The 26,535-nt window shown below is 35.6% G+C and overlaps 3 protein-coding genes across 4 annotated transcripts in view; 2 read left to right on the top strand and 1 right to left on the bottom strand.

Moving 5' to 3' along the window:
* ptgs1 (prostaglandin-endoperoxide synthase 1) overlaps window positions 1-8,676 on the bottom strand; it is a 32,686-nt gene extending 24,010 nt beyond the window's left edge. Inside the window, 6 exon segments of the mRNA XM_051111013.1 lie at window positions 1,122-1,303; window positions 1,484-1,627; window positions 5,291-5,431; window positions 6,158-6,274; window positions 8,157-8,246; window positions 8,338-8,676. Of these exon segments, the coding sequence (XP_050966970.1) occupies window positions 1,122-1,303; window positions 1,484-1,627; window positions 5,291-5,431; window positions 6,158-6,274; window positions 8,157-8,246; window positions 8,338-8,344 (681 nt within the window). The 5' untranslated portion in view covers window positions 8,345-8,676.
* A 2,389-nt stretch (window positions 8,677-11,065) lies between these two features.
* lhx6b (LIM homeobox 6b) lies at window positions 11,066-14,386 on the top strand. The gene is made up of 7 exons (XM_051108839.1): window positions 11,066-11,177; window positions 11,300-11,431; window positions 11,591-11,712; window positions 12,154-12,374; window positions 13,154-13,248; window positions 13,385-13,480; window positions 13,568-14,386. The coding sequence occupies exons 1-7, from the start codon at window positions 11,175-11,177 to the stop codon at window positions 13,712-13,714; spliced, it is 816 nt and encodes a 271-aa protein (XP_050964796.1). The 5' UTR covers window positions 11,066-11,174; the 3' UTR covers window positions 13,715-14,386.
* A 2,573-nt stretch (window positions 14,387-16,959) lies between these two features.
* Window positions 16,960-26,506, top strand: krt1-c5 (keratin, type 1, gene c5). 2 transcript variants are annotated; one of them, XM_051108837.1, is made up of 10 exons: window positions 16,960-17,062; window positions 17,329-17,764; window positions 17,854-17,936; window positions 18,047-18,203; window positions 19,679-19,843; window positions 19,978-20,103; window positions 23,041-23,258; window positions 23,380-23,405; window positions 25,329-25,440; window positions 25,737-26,506. In XM_051108837.1, the coding sequence occupies exons 2-10, from the start codon at window positions 17,372-17,374 to the stop codon at window positions 25,777-25,779; spliced, it is 1,323 nt and encodes a 440-aa protein (XP_050964794.1). In that variant the 5' UTR covers window positions 16,960-17,062; window positions 17,329-17,371; the 3' UTR covers window positions 25,780-26,506. The 2 variants fall into 2 exon arrangements, with proteins under 2 accessions (XP_050964794.1, XP_050964795.1); XM_051108838.1 differs by having other exon boundaries at window positions 16,985-17,062; window positions 17,332-17,764.
* The last annotated feature ends 29 nt before the right edge of the window (window positions 26,507-26,535 follow it).

Genomic DNA, 26,535 nt, shown 5'->3' with positions numbered 1-26,535 from the left:
GAAACGTTGCGCTTTTGTAAAATAATGAAATCAAACACGATGCGCTTTCTGCCATCTCGGACTCTGTGAACTTTAGCGCGAAACTTTGTGTAAACTTGCCTTACAGACATGAAAAATATATCTATAGAGAGTGAAATGTCTACGTTTAAGTGAACCAATTCACACAGAAAACAAATATTCTTAGATTATGTAATCCATATGAAAAATGCATACAGGTGCATCCACTACTGCGGACTACTCTCTTAAGCCAAAAACAAAGAAAGCACTAGTTTATCAATAAATTGTTAAAATGTTAATGCAGCCTTTCTTGCTGTTTTTCTCTTACACATTCAGAATTGTTATATCTGTGCTGTGGCAAGCATTTTTGCATGCACTTGAGTGCTTATTAGGCTATATATGCCATTAAAAGCTTATTATTATTATTATTTATATGGCTTATTCATAAACGTGCGACTAATAGTCGACTAATGCCTAGTTGACAAGAAAAATCTTTAGTTGAGGGCAGCCCTAATTTTTTCTTACCCAAACACATCGATCCGCTTCAGAAGGCCTTTATTAACCCCTCAGAGCCGTATGGAGTACTTTTTATGATGGATGGATGTAGTTTTTTGGGTGTCAAAATCTTAAACCCCATTCACTGTCGTTATCCACCTTTTTCCTGAATAACCAATGAACGCCTCCATGATGGATTCTAACTTCCGTTTAGATGATCTCATGTTTCAGTCTCTATAGAAATTCATGTTAATATGGGGTAAAAAGATTGAATGAATTAATTAAACTAAAGTTTCAATATAACTAAATATAAAAATAAGTGCAGGTTTAAGCTGTGGGTTCATTGGACTAGAAACATCAGAGACCAGAAAAGTAAAGCATCTTTCGATTATGAGGAGGACGAGACTTCCACATTCAGGAAAAAGGTGGATAAAGCTTGGAAGAGCCAGGATATTTTTGAATATAACTCCGATATTATTCATCTGGAATAAGAAAGTCATATACAACTAGGATGGCTTGATGGTGAGTAAATCTTGGGGTACTTTTCAGGTAAAATATCAAATTAAATTTTTTTGGGTGAACTATACCCTTAAAAGATATAATGTTCAATTGTAAAAACTTTGACTCACCCCATGAGCCAGACCTTTTGTGAACCCAAGTCCAACACGGTTGTGAGTCTTGAAAAACTGGTGTGTGAAGTGCTGAGCGAAAAAGGCAAACATTAAATTTGTTCCCTGAGGGTCCGGTCTGAATTTCCGCCTTAACATGAACTTCTCCACCAGAAGCTTGGGGTCTGGAAGCTTCATTTTTCCTGAGAGACACATGGAATGATTTTACCATTGCATCACACAATAAGGTATTTCCGGTGACTTTAGTATACTGGTATACTTGGAGCATTTTAACATAATGAAAAATGCATTTTTAGATTATGTGTTCTCCAGAAGGAAGAGGCACGACTGATTTGGGGTAAACTTTGATTACAGTCTCTTACCTTTGGTTCCCAATGGCATGGGGCAGTCCTGAGGGACTGGTGGAAGAATTCTTGTGTAGTAAGTGATGTTGAAATACGCTTCCCAGTTCAAGTAGTCATATCTGGAATTGTATGTCGGGGGACTTGGGATTAAGCTGGCTCTTACTGTGAAGGGAAAGGATATATAAAAACATCATCAGACAAATTAATATCTAGAAACACACCAGGCCAGAAATGATGCATGAATTTTATTCGCTAATCTTAGTCAACCACTACACCAAACCTTTTCCCACTATTTAACAGTTATTTTCTCTGGTTGAAAGCCAACAGCCTAAAAACATCAGGGTTTTTACTGACTCTGGACTATGCAAATATTTATGTGATAGATTTCTTACACATTTTCCACAGCTGAAATTACTTAAAGATACAACATTGCCTAATCTTCTCATACAGCTGTGGTTCTCAAAATGAAGGGCGGAGGTACTGTAAGGGAGCAAAAGAGAGTCCTAGTTGCCAAATTTCATTCACTTTCATACATGTGTCAATGATACATGTAAGAACCAATGAGGTTTGAGTGCAGTATCGCCTGCTCCGCCTTCTACTGCTTATATGGTGTTGAACGTACAATTCAGTTTTTTTAGTGGATGACAAAATTACATTTCAGTCTGTTTTCAACATAAAGCAATCAACTGACTTCAGAAGACTTTGAATAATGCACACAAATCGATAACACATGGGCTACTTTTATGGTACCTTCATCAAGTCAAGTCTCCTTAATTTATATAGTGCTTTATACAACACAGTTTGTTTCAAAGCAGAAACTTCTATGTATTTCCAATCATCCTCTCATCCCACATCAAAACATTTTTTAATACAGCATGAACACAAGTGCATAAAAGTTTTACTACTTCAAAAGGGAGGCATCAACAAAAACTGAGAAATACCATCATACAGGTACCCTTAGTCTGAGCTATGCTCTCCATTACACTTTCCTGGAACAATACCTTAGGATATTCAGTATCTTGGCTTACACAGGGAAATCTTTTGGCCCACAGCGGTGTGAAGGACATGAGGAATTTGAGGGCCTCTTGCAGAGCACACAAGTGTTGCCATGGCAATTCGCGCTCGTTGAAATGAGCGCAGATTGAAATGATAGCCCCCTATGACCCTGGTGTATCTTGCCACCACATTTACATTAAATAAAGCTTAACTGACTTTAATGTCTTTACAGGAAAACATTACAGAGTGCCATCTGGGAGGAAGTGATAAAAAAAGGGCCGTATGTCACAAAAGGGGCCATTTAAAACAAAGCGGTGACTAAATAAATAAGGGAAGGACGCTGATAGAAAGGAGACTCCCTTTATAAGAAAAGAAAAACAACTAGATAAAATTCATTCTCACCCTGCGATTTGCTCTGACAATAACCGCAGTTTACGATAAAACACAAGAACTGCAAACCACCATCTGAACTACATCCAAGCTACTATAAACATCAATTTTAGATGTAATCTAGAAAACAGACCACTTCTAATCTACCGACCCAGACTTTAAACAGAAATTCTGTCTAAACTACACATGGAAATTACTCAGCCAAAGACTTCAATGTCTGTGCTGATAAAACATTGATGTTTACATTCTCTTGAGTGAATTTATTCTCCTCTTCCCCTAAAAAGACTTGAAGACCAAGCTTAAGAATTTTTTTAACTGGACCAGTGGCTGAGTAAAGTGAAAGCTGGAGTTCGATCACCCCATGCAATGTATTTCGCCATTATGCTAACCTGTAAATGAGTTAGCATTTTGCGTAATCCTAAGGTTAGTGGGTTTTCTGAACTGGTTTTTGGTTAAATTGCTAAAATAATGTCTGTGGTTAACACAAGCTCAAGATATTTTCATTTTTTTTTTATCGTATGACATAAAATACAAGAGTAATACCGCACTTTTGCGAACAGATAAACTGATCTACCCACTAGGCTGTTTTTACAACTTTGTGGTAGGGATGGGTGATGTGGTACAAACATCATTTCAAGGTTTTTTTTTCCAGGAAACTAATTTTTGTCGTGTTGGTTTTACTGTTTTGCAAGTCATCTGAACAGTACAGCCAAACTAATTTCCCTATTTTAAAAACAAACCCTTACAAGGTAACAAAATGTAAAAAAAAAAAAAAAAGATATTTAGGCCAAAGTGGGTGAAGATAAAAAATCTTTGTCATTATTTTATCTTTGTTATTAAAAAATAAGAACAAAGATACACATTACAAATACACATAATGTACAAATAAAACAAACAGTGCTTTATTTTTCAGTTACATCCTGTAAAATACAGTGTATTTATCAGTAGCATTTAAGAAATTATGAACAAATGAAAAAAAAACAAAAAAACAATACACTTCACTGTATAAATAATCATTGATTCTTATTAAAGCAATTGTAAACTTTAAGTTCTTCAGTCAAGAGCAGTTTTATTAACCATAAAAAAATTGTTCATTCAAAAAATGAAATTCTGTCATTATTTACTCACTCTCAAGTTGTTTTAAACCTTCTGTTGAATATAAAAGTTATTTTGAAGAATGTGGGTAACCAAACAGTTGCTGCTCCCCAGTGACTTCCATAGTATTTGTTTTCCTACTATCAAAGTCAATGGGGACCAGCAACTGTTGAGTTACCCACATTCTTCAAATGATCTTCTTTTGTGCTCAGCACAAGAAAGAAATCAATACAGGTTTGGTACAACATGAGAGTGACTAAATAATGACAGAATTTTAATTTTGGGGTAAACTAGTTCTTTAATGACAAACGGCAGCATGTTTAGTACTATTAGTCTGCTGTCACTTTAAGAGTGGCACGCATCACGCTTCAGGTGTACATGCTCAGAAAAAGCGCATGTCAAAATGGCATACAAATGAAATGTTTAACCGGCAAGACTTTCAAGCACATGCAAATAATGTACTTTTGTGATTGCGAATAAGTACGGTGTCCCATGAGTGTAACTGCACCACTGAGTGTATGTCGCGTTCTGCAGAATACTGAGAACCGCAAGTATAATAATACAATATTTCTTCAAAAGCACATTGTGGAGACATTTTAATCGTCCATGACCAAAAATCATGATATCAAACACCCCTAACTTCTTGTGTTCATAATCATGCTTTTGCAAATTCGATTCTAACTCCAACATTTAGATTTTAAATAAAGAATCAGCTTACGGCCTTATCATTCATCCTTGCCTGATGCCCAAATTGCATTTTTTATTGGACAGGTACGGACAGGACATGAATTAAATTGTGTAGCAGTATCAGTAACTGTATGTCAGTGTAACTGACATAAAACTTACAGACATTCATCCCCTTTAACAAATGTCTTGACATGCCTGCAGCAACAGGGACACAGGGCATAACATACTAATTTCTGCATTACACAAGGGACAGATTGAACTTAACAATAAGCCAAATAAATATTTGCACTTTGTTTGCCATCTACTAACACACATTATAAAACTCATTTCTCAAAACGCAATTCTCAGTTTAATTTTATGTTTACATGTTTAATTTTATGTTTAGGTTTAATACGTTTATGCCTCACAATTCACACTTAAGAACTCGCAACTGAAGTTTTTAGCACACAATTCTGACTTCTTTTCTTTTCTTAGAACTGACAGTTTGTATCTCACAATTCTCTCACAAAGGTCAGAATTGTGGGTTGTAAACTCTCAATTGTGAGAAAAAAAAACTGTGAGATAAACAGTCACAATTTTTTTTTTTACTTAGTGGCGGAAACGGGCTTTCATAGAACACTCAACCCATGCTGAGTGTGTGTAACTAACAAAACTAACCTGTGAGCACTTTGTGCATGAGCCAATCTCTGAGGAACGTCCTGTTGATGATGCTCCATAGCCAGTCAAAGTGGGTGAGGATATAGTGGACGACATTAGGATTAGGCTTCAGGAGCAGATAGACTCGAGTCCAGAACTCAGCTAAAGAACAAAGAAGGAAAAAACAGGTGGAGAGTATATGTTAAAAAAAAAAGAAGAGAGAGTGCAACTGTGTGGGATTTTGAATCATCCTACACTGGTACAATACATGTGCATGAGATGTGCTGGAATTCCTTTGAAAACGTGTACACAAATTGCACTGACACTAATTATGTAATCTAATTATCCCAGAATACAAAGCTCTTTCATAACACAAGCGTCATTTTGTTTTTGCTTTTTTCATGTTTTATTTAACACAGTCACAACAAATAGCTTATAGCAGCTTCACTGGAACTTTCTGCAAAACCTTTTATTACGCCAGTTCATTTGTGCCAACAAGTTGACAGAGACAGGAAATAGAAACTGAAAAAAAGAAACGGAAAAGAAGAGAGACTGCGGGGCTGCCTGACAATGACGTGGGGATTTGTGGGAGAGTGAAAATTGGTCCTGAGCCTTTTTCCCTTTGCCAGGAATAGGCTGGCACAGATGTTGGACTGTTTCTAAAGAGGCGTCTGCTTCCAAAACATTTTTTTTGTTCTGTTTAAATATTTCAGCAAATTTTTCAGAGGCCTTTGTACGACCAGAAATATTAGCCTAAATTTTAAGGTTAGGGCAAAACATTATAATATGCTATAACTCAGTATTTTGTCTAACATATTTTGACATCATACAGTCAAAGACTACAGTACAAACATGCAGTCGGAATGAGATAAAAGACAGGATACGTACGTATAGTGCAATTTTCTCCATAGAAGCCTGTTCTGGTGCAGTCACATTCATATCTGTCCAGGCCATATCGGACGCAAATCCCTCGGTTTTGGCAAGGGTAATAGCAACAAGGATTGACTAGAAGAAACAAGCCACAATACACATATATTTGTAAAAGATTTCATTGGCGTTTTGACTTTGAATGCTTACATTAACATCCTCCCCAGCATTCCCTGATGTATTCCACTACAAAATTTCAGGCATAGTTTAGATGTGAGATTATATCTCAGAATTACACAACCATTATGACAAGCCTAATCAGGGTAATTGCATCATGTGTTTTTGTATGCAGCTCTGAGGATTTTCATGACTTTGTTTTTTACTACATTTTTACACTCTAACTAAAATATACAATGTATACAGTGATAATAGATGATCATGTAACCATGACTGAAATACCATGAACTTCCCAATCATTTCATTTCAATAACTACCAGCGTTGTACAGTGGTTTGTTAAACAATGCTTTTGAATACATTTCTCATAATACCAGTCATTTATTCTTAACAGGAATGAGACAACAGGCTAACCCTGATAAGGCTTATTCATAAATACAAGCCACTTCATATCTTTGCTCATGGTTGTCAGTAGCATGACCCTCTACTTCTTTTGACATTAGTATGACAGACACAACCCAAAAATAGAGGAAATGTTGAATGAAATGTGGTTAGTGTGCACAAATTGTGCAGCAGATAAACAGAATCCCCCACTCTCTCCAGTACTTTACAGCATTGCATTGTACAACAAATTCCCAGCAAGGGTAAAATCTTCTTAAGGGTAAAACCTGCCACTCAACCCGCCACCGCTATATGCGCCTGCCACTCCACATCAGTCGGAGTGTATACACTGGAAATGTTGAGGCAGGCGCGACGCTTCGGTGCTGCGCGCGCCATTGTGGATTTAAAGGGAGGACTCAAACATAAGTTAAGGTAGCAAATATGTAAATAAATGTAAACTTGCACTGTTTGTTTGTTTATATGCATCAATCGGAGTGTATACAGTCAGAGATGTTGAGGCAGGCGTGATGCTTCGGTGCTGCGTGCGCCATTATGGATTTAAAGGGAGGAAAACCTAAAGTAACGTAACAACTAGGTAAATAAGTATAGAATTGTTTACTTACGTGCATCAACCTAAGTGTAAACAGTGAGAGGCAGCTGCCACAAAACCTGCCATAACTCACCTTGTTTTATTCCTTGCTGCCTTCTGCTTCATTGGCGCGCGCACAGCGCTGAAACGTCGCACCTGCCTCAACAGCTCTCACTGTTTACACTCCGGTTGATGCATATAAACAAACAGGAAGTGCAATTCTACTCTTATTTACATGTTTGCTGCCTTAACTTATGCTTTATTTCTCCCTTTAAATCCATAATGGCGCGCGTGGCAGGCGCATTCAGTGGTGGCAGGTTAAGTGGCAGCTGCTCCTGCCACGCAAAGATTTTACTCCCTCTCCAAATTCCTGAAGCGCATACACATGCTACTGTGAGCAGAGAAACACATTACCATTACCGGACATAACTGTAGGGCATCGACTAGCATATTTATTCCTTAATCTATTTACCAAACATAAAATCCCTACAGTTTAGGCACTCAGTAAACTAAACTATGTAAACAGAGAGGCTGACGCAAAGATAACATACACAACTTCCTAACCAAGATCAGACTTGTTCATTGCTGCTTACGCATACCTCCACGAGGAGCAAAGGAAAAGAAGAGTCATCCTAGAGAGCTCTGCTCTTTGAGCTTGATTTATTGAAACTTATGTTTATGCTAACATAAAATCAGTTTTGGATATACAAAGAACTTTTGTGACAATTAATCTGAGAGAATATGCTGAGGAATTAAATGAGAAAATCACTTCTGAATCTCCTGAAAGCACCACAATGAATGGACTTAGTTCAGAAAACATGACAATCTATGATTTTTATTTATCTATTTTAAATAATTAATGGATATATACTTACCAATGTTTGATGAAGTTGGGCTTTCTTCACCAACACATAAGGAGAGACTCAGCAGCAGGATAAACGTCCACTTCAGTAAAAAGCTAAACACTACAAAGCGAAATATCTGATAGGACTTGTCACAAAAGTTGATACAGGTTACACAAATCTTACAGAAGTACTAAAGATGTTTATTGCTCACCTGTCATTGTGGTTTGGAACACAAAAAGGATAAAATACAAAATATGATTATAATGCGAAAGAATTCAGAAGTGGTGTTAAAAAAGGAAAAAACTCCAAATAAATAATTCCATGTCGTCTGTCTTCACATGCAAAACACAGATGCATGCAAAAGCCTGCTCGTCCAATTGCAGAGACTCGCGGAGGCTTTTTGCAAATTGACTTGCTCAATAGGAACTTCAGTTTTTAGAGTAGAAGCAGCAAACCAAACCCACGTACGCACCAGACCAAGCTCACGATTATAACCACAACAGAGAAGAGAAAATGATCTCGTCTTTTAACAGTGGATCAGTTTAGAGAGCCTGTTGAGACGAAAAAATGAGTCAAAAACTCCTGGGGCGCCACCGTGTGTCTGAATCTGCTGAGGAAAACTAGACGCACTTGTACAGATAGACGCGGCGTTTGGCCTTTTATTGTGTTTTTACTTCGAATACACGTGTAGTCGCTTCCTAAGATGGCCTCAGTAAATTTCCCTCCTAAAACAGCGTTTTTATCAAGGAACAAGGATTCTTGAAGACGAATCAGCAACATGACAATGACTTTTAATCACGGTAATGAAGATGAACTGCTTTTATTTCCGTGCTCTGTCCAAACAAAATTTAATGACTCGTTTCAAAATGATGGAAATTCTTGTTAATAAACCTCAAAGTCCATATTTATAAATGTTAATCCATGTTAATAAACCTCAAAGTCTACAACAATAGTTCCAAATATAGTAGAATTAGAATACTTTGTAAGTTCTAAGAGAATCATTATTTGGTCAAAGTACTGTATAAAATTACTTAGAACAACAACATAGGCCAACACTATGCTATGGTATCAACAAATGTATCAATTTATATTATAATCATTGTAATAATAATCGTTTTTCCATAGCTTATTGTGAATACAACCAACAAGATAAACTTATTTCATAAGTTTTGTAAATGACGCAAAGAAACCATGCATTGCTGTAAGGTCAAACTGGAAAAAGCTAACATCTTTATGCAAATCATTATGCATTTTTTCCAGCAGGCGGATGCTTTTAAATTAGCATGATTCAAGATTATTGCTCATCATTCTGGCTGAAGGCCCCGTAGGAGGCTTAACTTCAGGAGAATGCCACATGATTGAATGACGCAGAAACTGCCCTCTTTTCTAAAAGGAAGAACATGGAATGCATGTAAAATTAAATGATGAGTTAAGCAATTAGAGTATGCCTGATTAAAAATGGGTTATATAAACTCTAGTATAAAAACACAATTGGAGCAAAATAGGTGTGAACATGTTCACACACTTATCAGTTTTGGAACCAACTAACACATTGTGAACTACTGAAAGAATTTCCCCACTAAATGGCTTCTAGCTGCTTAAAAAACACCCTCAAATAAAAAGCCTCCCTAAGTTTTACAGTCAGACTTTTTACGATCTCTGGCTGCTCCACTGCCCCAGCTCTCACACTCTTCTTTCCCCCCAGGGTTAAATTTCTCGTAAATTACTCTATTGTAAACATTTCCCACACCTCCCTATACCGCAAAATCACAGAACATGTCTTCACAACCATCAGTTCAAGAGATTTGAACTTTTCTTTTTTTTTTTTTTTTTTAGCATTGATCAAAGCATCTAATACTCCTGCACTTCAAAATCTAATAGCCTCATCATGGAGACAACTTCATGCAGTTTTTCTAAAAAAACATATCTGTAGATGATGCTTTATTTATGCAGCACCACAACATCACAAGGACCAATGGGATATTACTGTTGAATTGTAGACTTGCGTTTACAACAATAATTTTAGAGCTGCTACATTAGACATCTTTAGACCCATGTGTTTGGGAATAACTGACTCTGATCTGATCAACAGGAAACTATATGCAAACAACTCTCTCTGCTATTTCCTCAATAGTATGGACATGGGTATATTTGCAGCAATAGCCAACACTGTATGGGTCAAAATTTTTGATTTTCCTTTAATGCCAAAAATCATTAGGATATTAAGCAAAGATCACATTTCATAAAAAAATTTTGTAAATTTCCTACTGTAAAAATATCAAAACTTATTTTTGATTAGTAATATGCATTGCTAAGAACTTAATTTGGACAACTTTAAAGGTGATTTTCTAATTATTTTAATTTTTTTGTACCCTGATTCCAGAATTTGCCAGTTTTTTTTCCTCAGCGCCACTGGTAAAATCATGCATGACCTGATCACATACCCAGACAATAAATATCATAGATAAAATATATAGGCTAAATATATACACATGTACACAGACAGACAGATGAAAATCTTTTTAGATAAAGATCTTTTTTTTCAAGAAAAGTTGTGTTACTGTACTGTCTGTACATCTGTGGTATCAGATTGCACATTCCTTTGTTCCTGATATAACATAAGTTTGCATGTTCTTAAGAAAACGGTAGCATACAGTATGCAAAGATTAAATAAATAAATAGTATTTTTTTCTTCCCATTTTACAGCACAATTGCACGAATTCTGCCTGTATTGAATCATATAATGTGTTTTGATGATGGCTTTATTGCCTTTTGACTGACAGCTAAAATTTACACTCTGGCAGTCTGCAGTCCGAGCATTTTAAGTCGTCCTAATTATATGGACTTTCTCTCTTCTCTTATTATATGGCACATGATAACAATTCTGAAGGGCTTAGAGGTTAAGAGTGTAATCGATAATTCTGTTATAATTGGACCTAGTTTTATAAAAGTGTAGCATAGCCTCAGGAAGATCACTGTAAGTATCCTGGTTGCGTTTAGTGACACGGGTTGTAAATCCCATCGCTTGAAGTGTCCTCACGCACAGCAATGGTAAGTAGACTCGCTGAAATTATTTTTTTCTTTTATTTTAAGCTATTTGACTACTAAACCAGATGCAATATAGGTTATTAAAAAATAGGTTTTAACTTATTCGAAATGTATGTTTCCCAAAGTCATCCCCGAACCACCACTGTCAGAGTTTGAGGGAGAAGAGGTCTGTTTTGAGCTCAAGATGTTCCTCGCTATCATCTTTATTCATATGCGCCCACTGCGCGACGGAAATTGTGGACCGACAAGTGCTAAAGGTGACAGTGACGAAAAACGAAACAGAAAGAATTTAATAATTTTATTTAACAGCACATTATGTACATCAAATATTGGTATAATAGCGAATTAATATGACGAATAACAATATATTTTGAGCGTAAAAACGATATTTAACGGGTTTTTTTTTCGGTTCTCAGGTGAATGGATTAACGTGGCATCTGAAATGTTTGCAGTGCTCGGTGTGCGCGGTGTCTTTGAGTCAACATAACAGCTGCTTCATCAGAAATAAAGAGATTTTCTGTAGAACCGATTATAACAGGTAAAATGTTTAAGTATTTTCTAAATTTCTAAGGATTTTCATAGTATGTTTACATTTATGCTGCCAGTGTGGCTTAATACGTTGTAGATTTATTTGCATAATTTTACAGTAAACAAAAAAATTGCCAGTTAAAATATTAGTTTGTAAAAGGAAATGGTTTCATTTTATTATGAGTTATTATGAGACCTTATATCTGAATGTAATGTTATAATAAGACATTAACATAAGAACTTTTGTGGATGAAAGTGCAGCCAAAGTTACAAACTTTGAATTAAATTACTCAAAAAAATTTAGTTAAACTAATTGAATCAACAGTTTACTATTGTCCTCCTTTGACACAATCTAAGGTGGTACAGGTTGAAGAGAAACATTGTTCTGATGTGATTACAAAATGGTGAAAAATTTGTTGCCAGCAAGAGAATAATATATTTTTTTATTCAGTACATTTGGTACAAAATGTGCTCGATGTGGCCTTCAAGTCAGTGCAAATGACTGGGTTCGGAAGGCGGGAAGTGATATATATCATCTCGCCTGCTTCGCTTGCTTCTTCTGCAAAAGGCAGCTTTCTACAGGAGAGGAGTTCGGCTTGATGGATAATCAGGTTCTCTGTCGCCTTCACTACGACATTATGCTGCCAAACCTACAGCACATGTCAGACAAAGGTCATTTCAATTCTTTCTTTACTGCAACAATCTGCTTTTGATTATTTTATACATAATACCAACTGAAAAGTCCCCCTGTAGAGAAAATCAAGATTTTTATGTTGTTTATTTGTCTATGGGGTGTTTTTAATATGCTTTTAAACAAACCATGTCCAAGTCCATTAATCATCACCATTGAGTATTTTCTCCTTAAAACTGTAGTTTTTCAAAGGCTGTCCCAGAAATGCGGTTTCAAACAGCCCTTTTTTGCTACGTCACAAAATAAGTAACCAATCAAGTCAAAGGATAGATTACTATAATTAGCCTTCAAGCCTTCAAGGCATTCTGAGGGCACAGCATTGTCAAGTACGTAACTTTAACAAATGTTACAGTATCCACCGTAGTTGTCCGCTAGTAAAAACAGTTTTATAAGTCATTATCCGTGTTTCGCCATTATATCGCGTTTACGGCAGTTCAGTTAATGGATCACTGGGGTCTGGCTGGTGTGACTGCATGAGGGCGGTGCTAATTTGCATATTCATAGATCTACCTATAGTAAATGAGGCAAGGGTGTAGAGTTACATTCAAGCTGTTATAAGGCATTAGAAAATTATTTTACAAGAAAAAACATTTAAATATGTCATTTTGATGATCAAAGATCAGTTTTAAAGGATAAAAAGTTTGACTACAGGGGGACTTTAAAACATTTTTATATACATGTTAACTAGTAACAACCATTTCTCATTAATACACTAGTATGATGAACATTTAATAATAATCGGCCATTTGTATCATTACAGGAAATGTCATACATTTGGATGGAGCTTTACACATACAATACCTCCCAAAGCCATCTAAAAGACCTCGTACATCATTCACCTCGGAGCAGCTACAGGTATGCTTAAGATCCCTTTAAGATGTAAATATTTATGTGCTTTGATATGATTATTATCTAAAACACAAACAAATGTTTACTACTAATAAATCCTTACATACTGGAATGGGCTTGCATGTGTGTTGAATTTACACAGATTATGCACACACACTTTATTCAAGACAAGAACCCTGATGCACAGACGTTGCAGAGGCTGGCAGACATGACTGGACTGAGCAGAAGAGTCATACAGGTGCAGAACATTTATAAGCTGAAGCTTAAACAGTGACTCATTGGATGCTAGAATTTTATTGTAATCACTCATACTGAATTCTTGCAGGTTTGGTTTCAAAACTGTAGAGCTAGACAGAAGAGGAACCCACTTCATGACAGCATTCCTCTACGGGACAGATACCAGAATCCTGCAGTGCCCTTTCTGTCAGATAACCAGTACTTCTTGCCCTTAGGTAGACCTGAGACTCACTGAGACAGTCCACTATTTAAACATTACTCTACTACTGTACAGTTTAGGTGCTGAAATGTAAAGTTGCTGTATATTTAAATAACAAATGTGTTTGGGGTAAATAAGATATAGACATACCTTTCAGATTTTGTACCTTAGGAAACTTTTTTTTTTTTTCCTGTGAGAGTGTATAATATGCTCCTTTATATTGAGATATTTTAATTTACAATAATTGATGTGGGGAGTGTTTTAAGGATTGATATACTATTGTTTCAAAGTTTGAGGTCAGTTTTTTTATTTGTTATTTTTTATGTAAAGAAATTATTATTTAGACATTTGTAATGTGACAGAAGAATTCAATTTCAAAAAACTTTTGAACTTTTTGTTTCCGTAACAAATATTAAGTAGCACAACTAATATTGAAAATAATATTAAATGTTTCTTTAGCAGCTTTAGCAATTTCTTTAATCAGTATATTAGAATGATTTATGAAGGACCATGTGACACTGAAGTAATGATACTGAAAATCTGACTAATAATATTGTAATAATATTTCACAACATTACCATTTTTTACGGTATATTTGATCAATTATTAGCAGTAGCAGGTATGTATTTACCACTATATAATGTTTATAAGAGGTGGAAAGGATTTTAAAAGGTATCATATAATTGACTGGAAGTTAGTACAGTGTATAAAGGGGGTCTAGTCTATTTAATAAAACTGAACACATCTGTATTTAACATCTTTAATGTATGTCCAGTGGTAATTTGATGCCAAAAGTTATTCAAAACAAGTGAGATGGATAAACGAGCTATGAAACACTGTCACATGACTCGAGAGTGTTCTTTTCATTTTGCGGCAAAAACATAATGCCAAGCTTGACATTTCTCGTCTGATTGCTTAAAACTGTGACAGTTCTCTGACAGCCTAATGGTATTTGCACTCTTGGAATAATTGTCAATTATCTGTCAGTTCATCTAATGGCCCAATATAATCCAGTCATCAGGGTCCTTTATTCACTCATGTTCATTGGTATGTAATAATTCTAATGGAAGTTGAAGGCCTCCAATTTGGTCTGTGTGTGTTTAATGGCAAGCACACTTTATCAAATGCCCAATAAAATAATGACCATTAAGCTATTCATTCAGTGAGCAATTCAACAAGCGGTAACAGGCCTTGAATAGTGCATGATTTATTGATTCACTGCGCTGTCCATTAGTGTCACCATTTCTTGAAATAACCTCTAAGTGTTGTATTGATTTGGACACACTTAAGCTTCACAATAAGTCACAATGGCCAAACACGATGTAAAAAGGTTTGTCCTTCCTAGGCATGTATGGGTCTTTTCTTTCCTGCACTGCACTGTATACTATATACAGTCCAGGTGTTAAACTCTCAAAGAAAAACAATGTTATTTTTTGCTGTAGCATACAATACCATGTTGAAAGTAATGTTTAAAGTCTCTTATGCTCACCAATTTAGGTTGTTGACGTGACTTGGCATTTTCACTGTCCCACAGGATAAAAATTAATATAATTAATATTGACTTTATTAAAAATGCAGTAAATAGTTAAACATTTCTTTGTCCTACATATACCTGATGTTATAATCGCTGCTTGATTTTTTACATTTTTGAGCCAGATGTCAAAATGGTCCTATGGTGTGACTGTCTCAAGCATGGTTAAATAAATTATAACTTTTATAAATTAAAAAGAAAAGCATAAAAATGTTAATAAATACCTCAGACAAGTTGTACAAGTGTCTATTTTAGTAAATGGCAATCATTTTTTTCATCCATATATTTTTCAAAGCATAGGAACTTGATACATTTTGTGTCTTTGTCACAATATGCTGATTTTAATATGAATTTTAATACATTTATGGAAACTATCTGTATTTCTATTCTTAGATGAATAGAATATTCAAAAGAACAGCATTTGTTTAAAATAGAAATCTTTGCAACATTAAAATGTCTTTAATGTCACTTTTGATCATTTTTAATGCATCCTTACAGAATAAAACTACTAATATGTTCAGTGTTATTCACCCTCAACTTTTGAATGGTAGTGTTCATAAATATATACATTTATATACAAATTGCTTGTTTACCAAGCTTAACTCGTTTTTAGTTTTAGCTTAGATACAACATTTTATCAACATCAGCATGCAATTTCAGTTGTGCCCACGTGATGGTGCTGACTCTATTTATAATAGTGAGTGTTATTTATGACAGAGGGGTCAACTTTACCTATATGCTTTTATTTGGTCTACTTATATAAAGGAGTCAAGATGGTACTTTGATATCTGCATGGTACATTAATGTGGCAATCAATTAGTTCCATGGTATACATGAAAGTACCATGACCGTCTTATGCATTATGTTTTTTATACTGTACTGGTATATGCATATAACCCAAGGTATAATGTTCAAAAAACATGGCAAAGGTAAGTAGTCATACAAACTACAAGAACCATAAAAGGTTTAACAAAATAAAAAACAAAGTATTATCTTAATTCAAAAATTCAGATTTTCAGTCATAGTGTGCGTTAACTAGGTGATTAGGTCAACTTCCTCCCAAAACAGAAGTATTTCTCATAGGTTTTGCCTTTCTGCTCTCTCTCGGTCTCTTCATTGTTTGAGCTTCTTCCTGGCTAGTGAGGCTTTGGAGGACCGTCTCCCTGTGAAGCTCAGTTCTCACATTACAGGTCATTGTACCCTCACTGAATAGTGTCAGTGTACAGAAATGGACTTTTCCCCTTCTCTAAAGCAAATCAGGTTACACCAGATTCAGAAAAAAATGGGGTTATGGTTATTACAGTACACCCTGTCCCATAGTGGATATGAAGTCACTTCTTTTATAAACTATAATTGTCAGTGCTGTTATTTATCTTAAAGGGATTGTTAACCCAAAAATTACAATTCAGTCATCATTTACTCACCATCATGTCATTCCAAACCTTTCTTGTATGGAATATAAAAGAAGATATTTTGGGGTCAAAATAACAATGGATGCTATTGAATTTCATTGTATTAACTTCCTAAAAATGTTTGAAATATTCTAAGTCTTTGAGCAAAATTTTCATGAAATAAAACATCATTTGTCACTGACAGTTTCAAAAACAAATGTTCAATGTAATCTGTATATGGTGCCTTGGGAAATTTCATTGTGTTTTATCGGTTTCAGTCAGGAAATATCCTTTCACCTGTGGAGGGATGTGATTGGCTGGCAATAGACTTCTATAGTCAACAGCTCTTCAGGAGGAGCCCGTGCATAAATACTCTGACTCACCTGAACAAGTACAAATAAAAGCCACCAGTTCTTCCCTGGACTAAACCACACTCAGGTGCTGAATTTGGACACAATCCGTGTAAGTATTACATTCCTTATTCACAAAGGCTTCTTTTTTTGCAACCAAATGACCATTTTGACCAACAAATTTAGGGTATTTTTTCTAAATCCAGTTATTAACTGCAGTATCATTTTAAATAGCATTACATAGATGTTTAAATGTTAAACATCCGTCTAAGCATATGCAAATTAAGGGTGGAAAGCAAAGTTTTCACGGTTTTCATATGGCATAAGTGAACAACAGTCTGCATTCAGACTAACAACCAATGAATATTTCTTCACCAGCAGTGCACATACAGTACAATAACTCTCTGGTTTTGCGAGCACCATGACCTCCAGCTTCTCTATGCACAGCCACTCTCTGGGACGGCAGCCGTCTTTCTCCAGCATGTCTATGCGTGACGGGGCTCGGGGACGCTCTAAAGTCCCAGTGTCGCTCTCCTCAGCCAGCACTCTGTCTCTGTCTCGTTCCACGTCTCTGGGAAATGGCTTAAACATCCTAAGCAACCTCTCACTGAATGGTCTAGGAGTTGGCGCCAGTGAGAAGGAGACCATGCAAGGTCTGAACGACCGACTTGCGAGCTATCTGGAGAAGGTGCGTTCTCTGGAGAAGTCCAACGCTGACCTGGAGCTGAAGATTAAACAGCTGATGAAGGAGCGAGCACCCAAGGGTCACGACATCGAGGGACTGATGGCTCAAGCGCATGCGATTGGACAAGAGGTTTGATGATCTAGTAGAACTAAGAGTTTTGTTTATTGCTTTGCTTGTAGTTGTTTCGATAGTAGCAGGAATGTTCTTCTGCTCTCCAGGTGAGGAAAAAGACATTGGAGAATGCTCGTATAATGCTGGAGATTGACAATGCCAAGCTTGCAGCTGATGACTTTAGGGTCAAGTGAGTTTTGCTCTTTTTGTTCCTTCCTATAGACCCTAAGAAACATCTGTCATTGTACTATTTTGTACTAATTTCTAGGTTTTAATGGTTTATTATTTGTTCATAATCAGATGGGAGGCAGAAGCTACTCTTTGCCAGTCGGTTGAGAGAGACTGTCATGCTCTGAGAAGAGCAAAATCTGATCATGATCAGATCATCGCTACCCTTCGAGGAGACCTGGACAGTCTGAAAGAGGAGCTGTATTTCCTCAAGAAGAATCATGAAGAGGTTAAACACATAACTGACACAAAAACAACAAATATTGCTAATATTTTTAGGAAATTACATACCTTATTCAGCTAGATCCCAATAATATTCATAGGTATTCTAAAATTTTGCACATACATTTTTACATATTTATATGCTGAATGTAATTTAACAGCACTTATTTCAGTAATATTTACGTATACACAGATTTAGGGATTGTTTATATTAGATTTATATAAATAAAAATATTTGTAGTAACATTCAGTGTTGGGGGTAATGCATTACAAGTAACGTGAGTTACGTAATCAGATTACTTTTTCAAGTAACTAGTAAAATATGCATTACATTTAAATTTACAAAAAAGTTACTTTTTCAAATAAGTTACTTTGTTCTCCCATTTATTCACTGACATCTCCTTGTCCAGTGTTGTAAGAAATTGGGAATAAAGGTCCTTGCACATAATTCCATAAGTCCATAATTCTCATTCAAAATTTTCTCACGTTAAAAAAACCTTCCTTTGTGTCAATCATGTTTACACACTGCCTCCGAAATTTTCATCTGTCACAAAAAAAAATTGTATCGGGTTCAATTTTCTGCGTTTTCACATCCGTAGCAAGCATTTTGAGAGCTGTTTTGACACCTTGTTGTTCTGCGATGAATTTTGACGAATATGAAAAACCGCATATGAACATTTTGGACTCAGTGTGCAAGGACCTTAAGACACTTCCTTCAGTCGGAGGCTATATCTTTTGGGTTTTTTGTTATTAAAAAACGAATATGCAAGCCCAGCTTAGGTGAAAAAAGTAATGCAAAAGTAACATAATGCATTACTTTCAATAAAAAGTAACTAAGTAATGTAATTAGTTACTTTTTCATTGAGTAACAATATTGTGATGCATTACTTTTAAAACTTTTCTCAACACTGGTAACATTTTACTAGTATGAAGATATATTTTAGCCCCCAACCCCATCACTACTCTAAACTTAACCACTTTGCAACCATATTAAAAATGCAATAAGCAATTTATTTTAGCAAGATCATGTCTTATTTCTCACGGTAGTCAAATATCAAACCTCTGAGTGGTGCACATATAGGAACACCCTTTTTAACACACTTGTTTTCTTTACATAGATAGAGTAATCGGTGTGTCAAAACACACACATTAACACACACACACCCATATTCACAAACAAATAAGATAGGTGAGGAAGTGTTTGGAAAGACAGGTGTGGCTCCACTCAAATACAGCATTTAACCACAAATTAATTACTTTACAATAAGCATCTGCAGACTATTAAGAGTGCAAATAGGCAATTGCACAAAAAATATTAGGACACCATGTGACATCAGTGGTTGAACCTTAATTTTTATTTTTAACTACTGATGCCACATAGACTATTTTATCAGTGTCCTTACTACCTTTCTGGCCCTTGAACTTAGTAGTTCACAAATACGTTCTGGTAAAATTGTAAATGAATTGTCTGTCTCCATAAAGGAGAAGAACACAATGAAGACCCGTCTAGCCAATGAGCAAGTGAACGTGGAGGTGGATGCAGCCCAGGGCCCAGACCTGGGAGCCATCATGGCAGAGCTAAGGGTGCAGTATGAGAGCATTGCACGCAAGAATAAAGAAGACGCTGAGATGTGGTACCTGAAGAAGGTTAATGTACAATCCAACACAGACTCCACATCAAACACACCTGATCAGCTGTTTATAGACTGATGATTTCACTGCAAACACAGGTGTGTTTGAACGAATGTGTGTTCTCTGTGGTGTGTGTATATGTGTGACAGCTGGAGACCGTGCAGTCAGAGGTGAAGGAGAGTAACGAGGCTCTGCGATGTGCTCAGAGTGAACTCAATGAAAGACGACGCTTCCTGCAGGCATTAGAAGTGGAACTGGACAGTCTGCGCAAACAGGTGAAATGATAGAATGTTTATCCTAAAATCCCCACTAGAGTTGGAAAAGGCATGACTTTTAATCATACTGAGACAAATCAAGAAGTAACAAGTTAACAACAGATGCTAGTATATGCTTCAGAACACTGGAACATTGTGGATAGTTACATTCCAGAAGTTCCAGGAAGTTTTTCTTAGAGTGGATTGGATGGATTGGACAGAACTGCTGCAAAATAGACTTTCACCCACCTTATTTTTCCCGTACGAGTGGGCATGGCCATTTGTACATTTTATGGGTCTCATACGCGTCCAGGTGTTTTTAGCTATACAAAACAACCTGTTTTGCTGCTTAATATTGCAAATTGGTGTGCCTTACCATATTATTTTAACATATTATCGTAATTATGAACACACACGTTGTTACTGTTCTCATTATTTCCCTATAACAGCTAATGAACCGGAAGTCTCACCCATAAGCTTACTTCCGTGTTAAGAATAAGGTGAATAATAAAAAATATTTTCACTGCAGTGGACATCAGAACAAATTTTAAATCAAATCAACAAATACGATCAAAAAAACACAAATACAATTATCTTTTACAAACATCTGTCAAAACCAGAACTCATCCTATTTGTTGCAATTTTACTGTATTTCTGGTGTATATTTATGAAGTTTGACAAGGATTTCAAACTTTATGATGCCAAGGAACCCAAAATATGATAATCCCCTTTCTAAAATAAAAAGGCTTTGTTCGTATTTTATTGTTTATATTTTTGTTTTGGACAAAATTGAATTTTTTAATCTCTTTAATCTTTAAGCTTAATAAATTAAAAATTTGACTTGCCTTAATAATTGACACTGCCATCACACTAAAGATTAAAGAGATTAAAAAATTCAATTTTGTCCAAAACAAAAATATAAACAATAAAATACGAAATTATATAAATTTAATAATTGACACTGCCATCACACTAACACCAAATTGTTAAAATATTACCTGGATCTTTTTTTTTTTTTTTTGGTTGACAGTGTTTCTGTATCTGAGATTAACACTTTACACAATTCTTTACGCATCAGTAACAGCACTTTTGGCAAGATAGATAGATAGACAGATATTAAAAATACATTTATTATCAAAATGACATATATTTAAATACCTTCAGAGACTTTTTATGGATCCTTATGTGCTGCACCCCAGTTTGCAAATGATACATCTCATATGTTCTTCTATTGCAACCAGACTTTCGATCCCTGGAAAAAGAGAAAAACAGTCTTTAAAGGAGAAGTCCACTTCCAGAACAACAATTTACAAATAATGTACTCACCCCCTTGTCATCCAAGATGTTCATGTCTTTCTTTCTTCAGTCGTAAAGAAATTATGTTTTTTTGAGGAAAACATTTCAGCATTTTTCTCCATATATTGGACTGATATGGTGCCCCGATTTTGAACTTCCAAAATGCAGTTTAATTGCGGCTTCAAACGATCCCAGTCGAGAAAGAAGGGTCTTATCTAGCGAAACGATCGGTTATTTTCATAAAAATAATACAATTTATATACTTTTTAATGCCAAACACTCATCTTGTCTTACTCTGCCTGTACTGTTTTTGAGAGTTAGGGTCGAAAAACTCTCATGTTCTCTCAAAAATCTCATGTTCTCCCTCAACTTCAAAATTGTTCTATATTGCTGTTTTACCTTTTTTGTTAAGGGTGTTTCATCTTCTTTGCATGTTCACTTTGCAAAGACTGGGTCGGTACTTCTGCAGCGATGTAGGATGATTTTGAAATGATTTTTGAGGTTGAGGGAGAAAATATGGTCTGAGTTTTTCAACATAGCCTAACTGTCTTGAACCATAATACACAGAGTTCAGGGAGAGAAAGGCAAGACGAGCTTTTGAGACTAAAAAGTATGTAAATTGTATATTATATATATACATTTCATTAGATAAGCCCCTTCTTCCTCGGCTGGGATTGTTTACAACTGCATTTGGGATTGTTTGAAGCCACATTTAAACTGCATTTTGGAAGTTTCAAATCGGGGGAACCATATCAGTCCATTATATGGAGAAAATGTTGAAATGTTTTCCTCAAAAAACATAATTTCTTTACAACTGAAGAAAGAAAGACATGAACATCTTGGATGCCAAGGGGGTGAGTACATTATGTGTGAATCTTTGTTTTGGAAGTGGACTTCTCCTTTAAAATGTTCTAAAATATATTCGAGAGGTTTATATACAAGATCATAATTAGGATTCCAGATGAATTGCTTACCTACTTTTCTATTAAAGAGAAAGTTATTTTTTCCAAATGTCTTCTAGAGCAGGCAAGGCTGAATTGTTTGAAGTCAAGAGGGAATGGAAAAAATGCATCTTTCCAACCTTTTGTTTTTTTAACACGATGAATTGCTTATGTTATATTACTCATCCGTAAATCTTTTTGGATAAACATTCTTTAAATAGTCAAATCCTCTATCCTGTGGTTAAATGTCAATGAATATGTTAGTGAGCTGTTTGAGGCATCATATTCCAGCTGTGTTTCTTTTGACATTTTTTGGACTTTTTAAATTAGATCTGCAATAATTTAGCCCATAGTCTGTCATCAAATATCCGGAGAACGTGTCAAGGTTAGCTCTTCAGCACAGGAAAGCACTGTCCCCTCCATCTGCTGTTCGTCCTTATGCAAACAATGACTATATATGTTTACTCCTGTATAAAAAATCACTCTGTAATACATGTGATGACAGTCTAAAAACACATTGCATCCTCCTGGCCTGGACAGGTAATACAGACCTTTCAACAGGTTGTTTAGCTAGTAGTTCACACATACTGGTTATAGATCAGACATTATAAGAGGAAGTTCATTCTTGATGGTACTAATCTCTAATAATGGTTTTAAACTAATCATACTACAGTCGTGATATTTTGAGCACTGAAAATGTTATGAATGTTATGTCCCCAAGGTTGGTGTTCTGGAGGGGAACCTTGGAGAGACGAATCAGAAGTACACGCTTGAGATCGAGCGTCTGCAGGGCTCGCTCACACAGCTGGAGGACGAACTCTCACAGCTGCGCCTGGACATGCAGAGAATCAAGACTGATTATGAGCAGTTACTGCGTATCAAACAGAATCTGGAGCTGGAGATCGCCACCTACAGGAGGCTGCTGGATGGAGAGGACGTGTAAGAACTGGGAAAGGTTTCTTAAAGCTGAACAATGCTGATTTTTGTTGATATACTGAAATTATACACAGATAATGCCAAAGGGAAACAACTCTGACATTTGTTTTCCTTTGTTTTTCAGGATAAAAGAGACACCCACTCCTAAAAGTAAGTCTGTTCTGAATGGATAGGTCTAAGACTAAAAAACTAAAACTGTATTCAGTTTCTATAATACATGCAAATACTGTATAATGCTTTAAGGTTTGTGTTGTTTTAAAAACATAAACCCACCTCAGAAACATTCTATTCTAACTAGCCCTGCACATCTCTGTAACAGTACAATTAAAGGGATAGTTCATTCAAAAATGAAAATTCTGTCATTAATTACTCACCTTCATGTTGTTTCAAACCCATAAGACCTTTGTTCATCTTCAGAACACAAATTAAGATATTTGTGATGAAATCTGGGAGCTTTTTGACCCTGCATAGACAGCAATGCAACTGACACGTTTAAGGCCCAGAAAGTTAGTAAGGACATTGTTTAAATATTCCATGTGACATCAGTGTGTCAAAGACTAACAGTGAAGAGAAGAAATTGTTGAATAAAGTAGTTATTTTTGTTTTCTTTGCACACAAAATGTATTCTCATACAGTTGAAGTAAAAAGTTTACATATACCTTGCAGAATCTGTTAAATGTTAATTATTTTACCAAAATACTCATAATTATAATCATACAAAATGCATGTTAATTTTTTATTTAGTACTGACCTGAATAAGATATTTCACATAAAGACCTTTACATATAGTCGAAAATAATAGTTGAATTTATAAAAATTACCCCTTTCAAAAGTTTACATACTTTTGATTATTAATATTGTGTTGTTACCTGAATGATACACGCTTTTTTTTTTTTTTAGATGATAGTTGTCCTTTGCTTGTCCTGAACCCTGAACAGCTTTACCAATTACTGCACATTGTTATTCTTCTCGTTATTTTCCTTCCTATATTTCCCTTCTTGTAATTTCCCTGTAACAGTTGTCCTGCATTAAGAGCCAGGGGGTGAAAACTTTTGAATTTAGAGATCAGGGTAAATTTGACTTATTTTGTCTTCTGGGAAACATGTAGGTATCTTCTGTAGCTTCTGAAGAGCAGTACTAAATGAGGAAAAAAAAAAAAAAAAAAAAAAAAAGATATTTAGGCAAAATAAGAAAAAAATGGAAAAATCTACACATCTTCATTCTGTTCAGATGTTTACACCCCCAGGTTTTGTTTTTCTTCTGGAGCATCAGTGAGCGTTTGAACCTTCTGTAATAGTTGTATATGAGTCCCTCAGTTGTCCTCAGTGTGAAAAGATGGATCTCAAAATCATACAGTCATTGTTAGAAAGGGTTTAAATACATATAAATGCTGAAAAACCAAAGAATTTGTGGGACCTGAAGGATTTTTCTGAAGAACAGCAGGCAGTTTAACTGTTCAGGACAAACAGGGATTCATGATCAACTATCACTAAACATGTAAATGGATTTTATGTGAAATATCTTATTCAGCTCAGTGCTAAATAAAAATATAATATGCATTTTGTATGATCCCTCTTATTTTAGTAATATAATTTACATTTTGCAGATTCTGCAAGGTGTATGTAAACTTTTGACTTCAACTGTAGCTTCATAAAATCAAGGTTGAACCACTGATGTCACATGAACTATTTTATTGATGTCCTTACTACCTTTCCGGCCCTTGAACGTGTCAGTCTACGCAGGGTCAGAAAGCTCTTGGATTTCATCAAAAATATCTTAAATTGTGTTCTGAAGATGAACAAAGTTCTTACTGGTTTGGATCAACATGAGGGTGAGTAATTAATGACAGAATTTTCATTTTTGGGTGAACTACCCTTTAAGTTTACTTATATTGTAGTTGTCAACAACACTTTGACAGAGTAACTCAGCACAGTAAATTAGTTACAGTGATACAGTGATCCTAATAAGATACCTGCAATAACTTAACACTAAATTTAAAACACTGAACTTGCATAAATTCTCTGAGAATTCAAATGCTCATAGACTTAGCATTGTTTTTTCTACCTTTTGTAGAGGAGCCTGAAGTGAGAACCAGAAAGATTGTGAAGGTGGTCACCCAGACCATGGTAAATGGAAAGGTGGTGGATGAATCCAGTGAGGTTGAACAGATTGAAGAACGAAAAAAGTGAGTCTGGCTCACAAGTGACACCTGTATTCTTGTGCTTTGTCAGTGGATTCACTTATCACAAGATATCACAAGACTATTCTCAGTGATCTGTTCATCATTTTGCCAAAAAGGGAATAAACACTTCAGATATTACAAAGTAGTGTCGTGTCAACTGTCTTGATTTTTTTCTACCACCTCTTTAACAACTTATAAGACTATAAGCTATAAGTCTTTACATCCTCACATTCTCTCATAATTATTTGAATGTCTTGCATTTCCTTTCACTGACGTTATTTCTTCTTCACTTTCTTTAGGTCTGAATCTGTAAGGCGAGTTGCAATAGAGCGGGTCATTTAAGAGTAGCACAGACCGAAAGTCACACAGTGAAACTAAATACATACGATACTAGCTGATTTACTGAATGAATTAGGCCTACTAGTTTTAGAGACAGTGGTAGGAAAATGATATGTAGCTGTGGATGTGAACCTGTCTGGTCACAGTGTGAGAAACCGAGCCAAAGGACGAAATCAAGAAAGCCTCACTTTGAGAACGATGACCGAAAAAGCCCTGACACCAAACCTGTGTAGTGTCAAATGTCTTGCTTTTGTGAGGCTTTCTGGGTGAAACAACTGCTATAGTCCCAGCCCATCATAGTCCTGGTAAACAAGAGTCTTTACTTTCGTTTGCTCCACTGTTATTGCCAGATATAAAACAATTTAAGCCCTTAACAAACATTAAGGCCATAAACAGCCTTAAGCTTTCAGTAAACACATTAAATAATTCTGGCAATCTTACACAGGTCAGATTCATATATCAAAAACATTCATGTTTCACTGAATGAAACATACTATATCCAAAATACTACATTCAATGCCTGTGTTTATCCTGTTTATATGTAGGATTTAATCTACAAACCATTTATCTAGACAATTAGCTCATTTAATGAAAATGTAACACTTAGGACGAGACCATTCAGTTATGCAATTTTCAGTATGGGGCACGTCATTTACAGCACTTTTCGTCCTCTTTTTTGATGTTTATGGATGTGGAGTGCACATCTGACAAATAAAGGTGTGTGTAGCACCTTGTGTTTTATCCCATCAAAATCATTGT

Source organism: Labeo rohita, chromosome 5, assembly GCF_022985175.1.
Source record: "Labeo rohita strain BAU-BD-2019 chromosome 5, IGBB_LRoh.1.0, whole genome shotgun sequence".
NCBI classification, from domain to species: domain Eukaryota; kingdom Metazoa; phylum Chordata; class Actinopteri; order Cypriniformes; family Cyprinidae; genus Labeo; species Labeo rohita.
The sequence above is the reverse complement of the archived record's forward strand: the minus strand, read 5'-3'. Positions and strand labels throughout refer to the sequence as shown.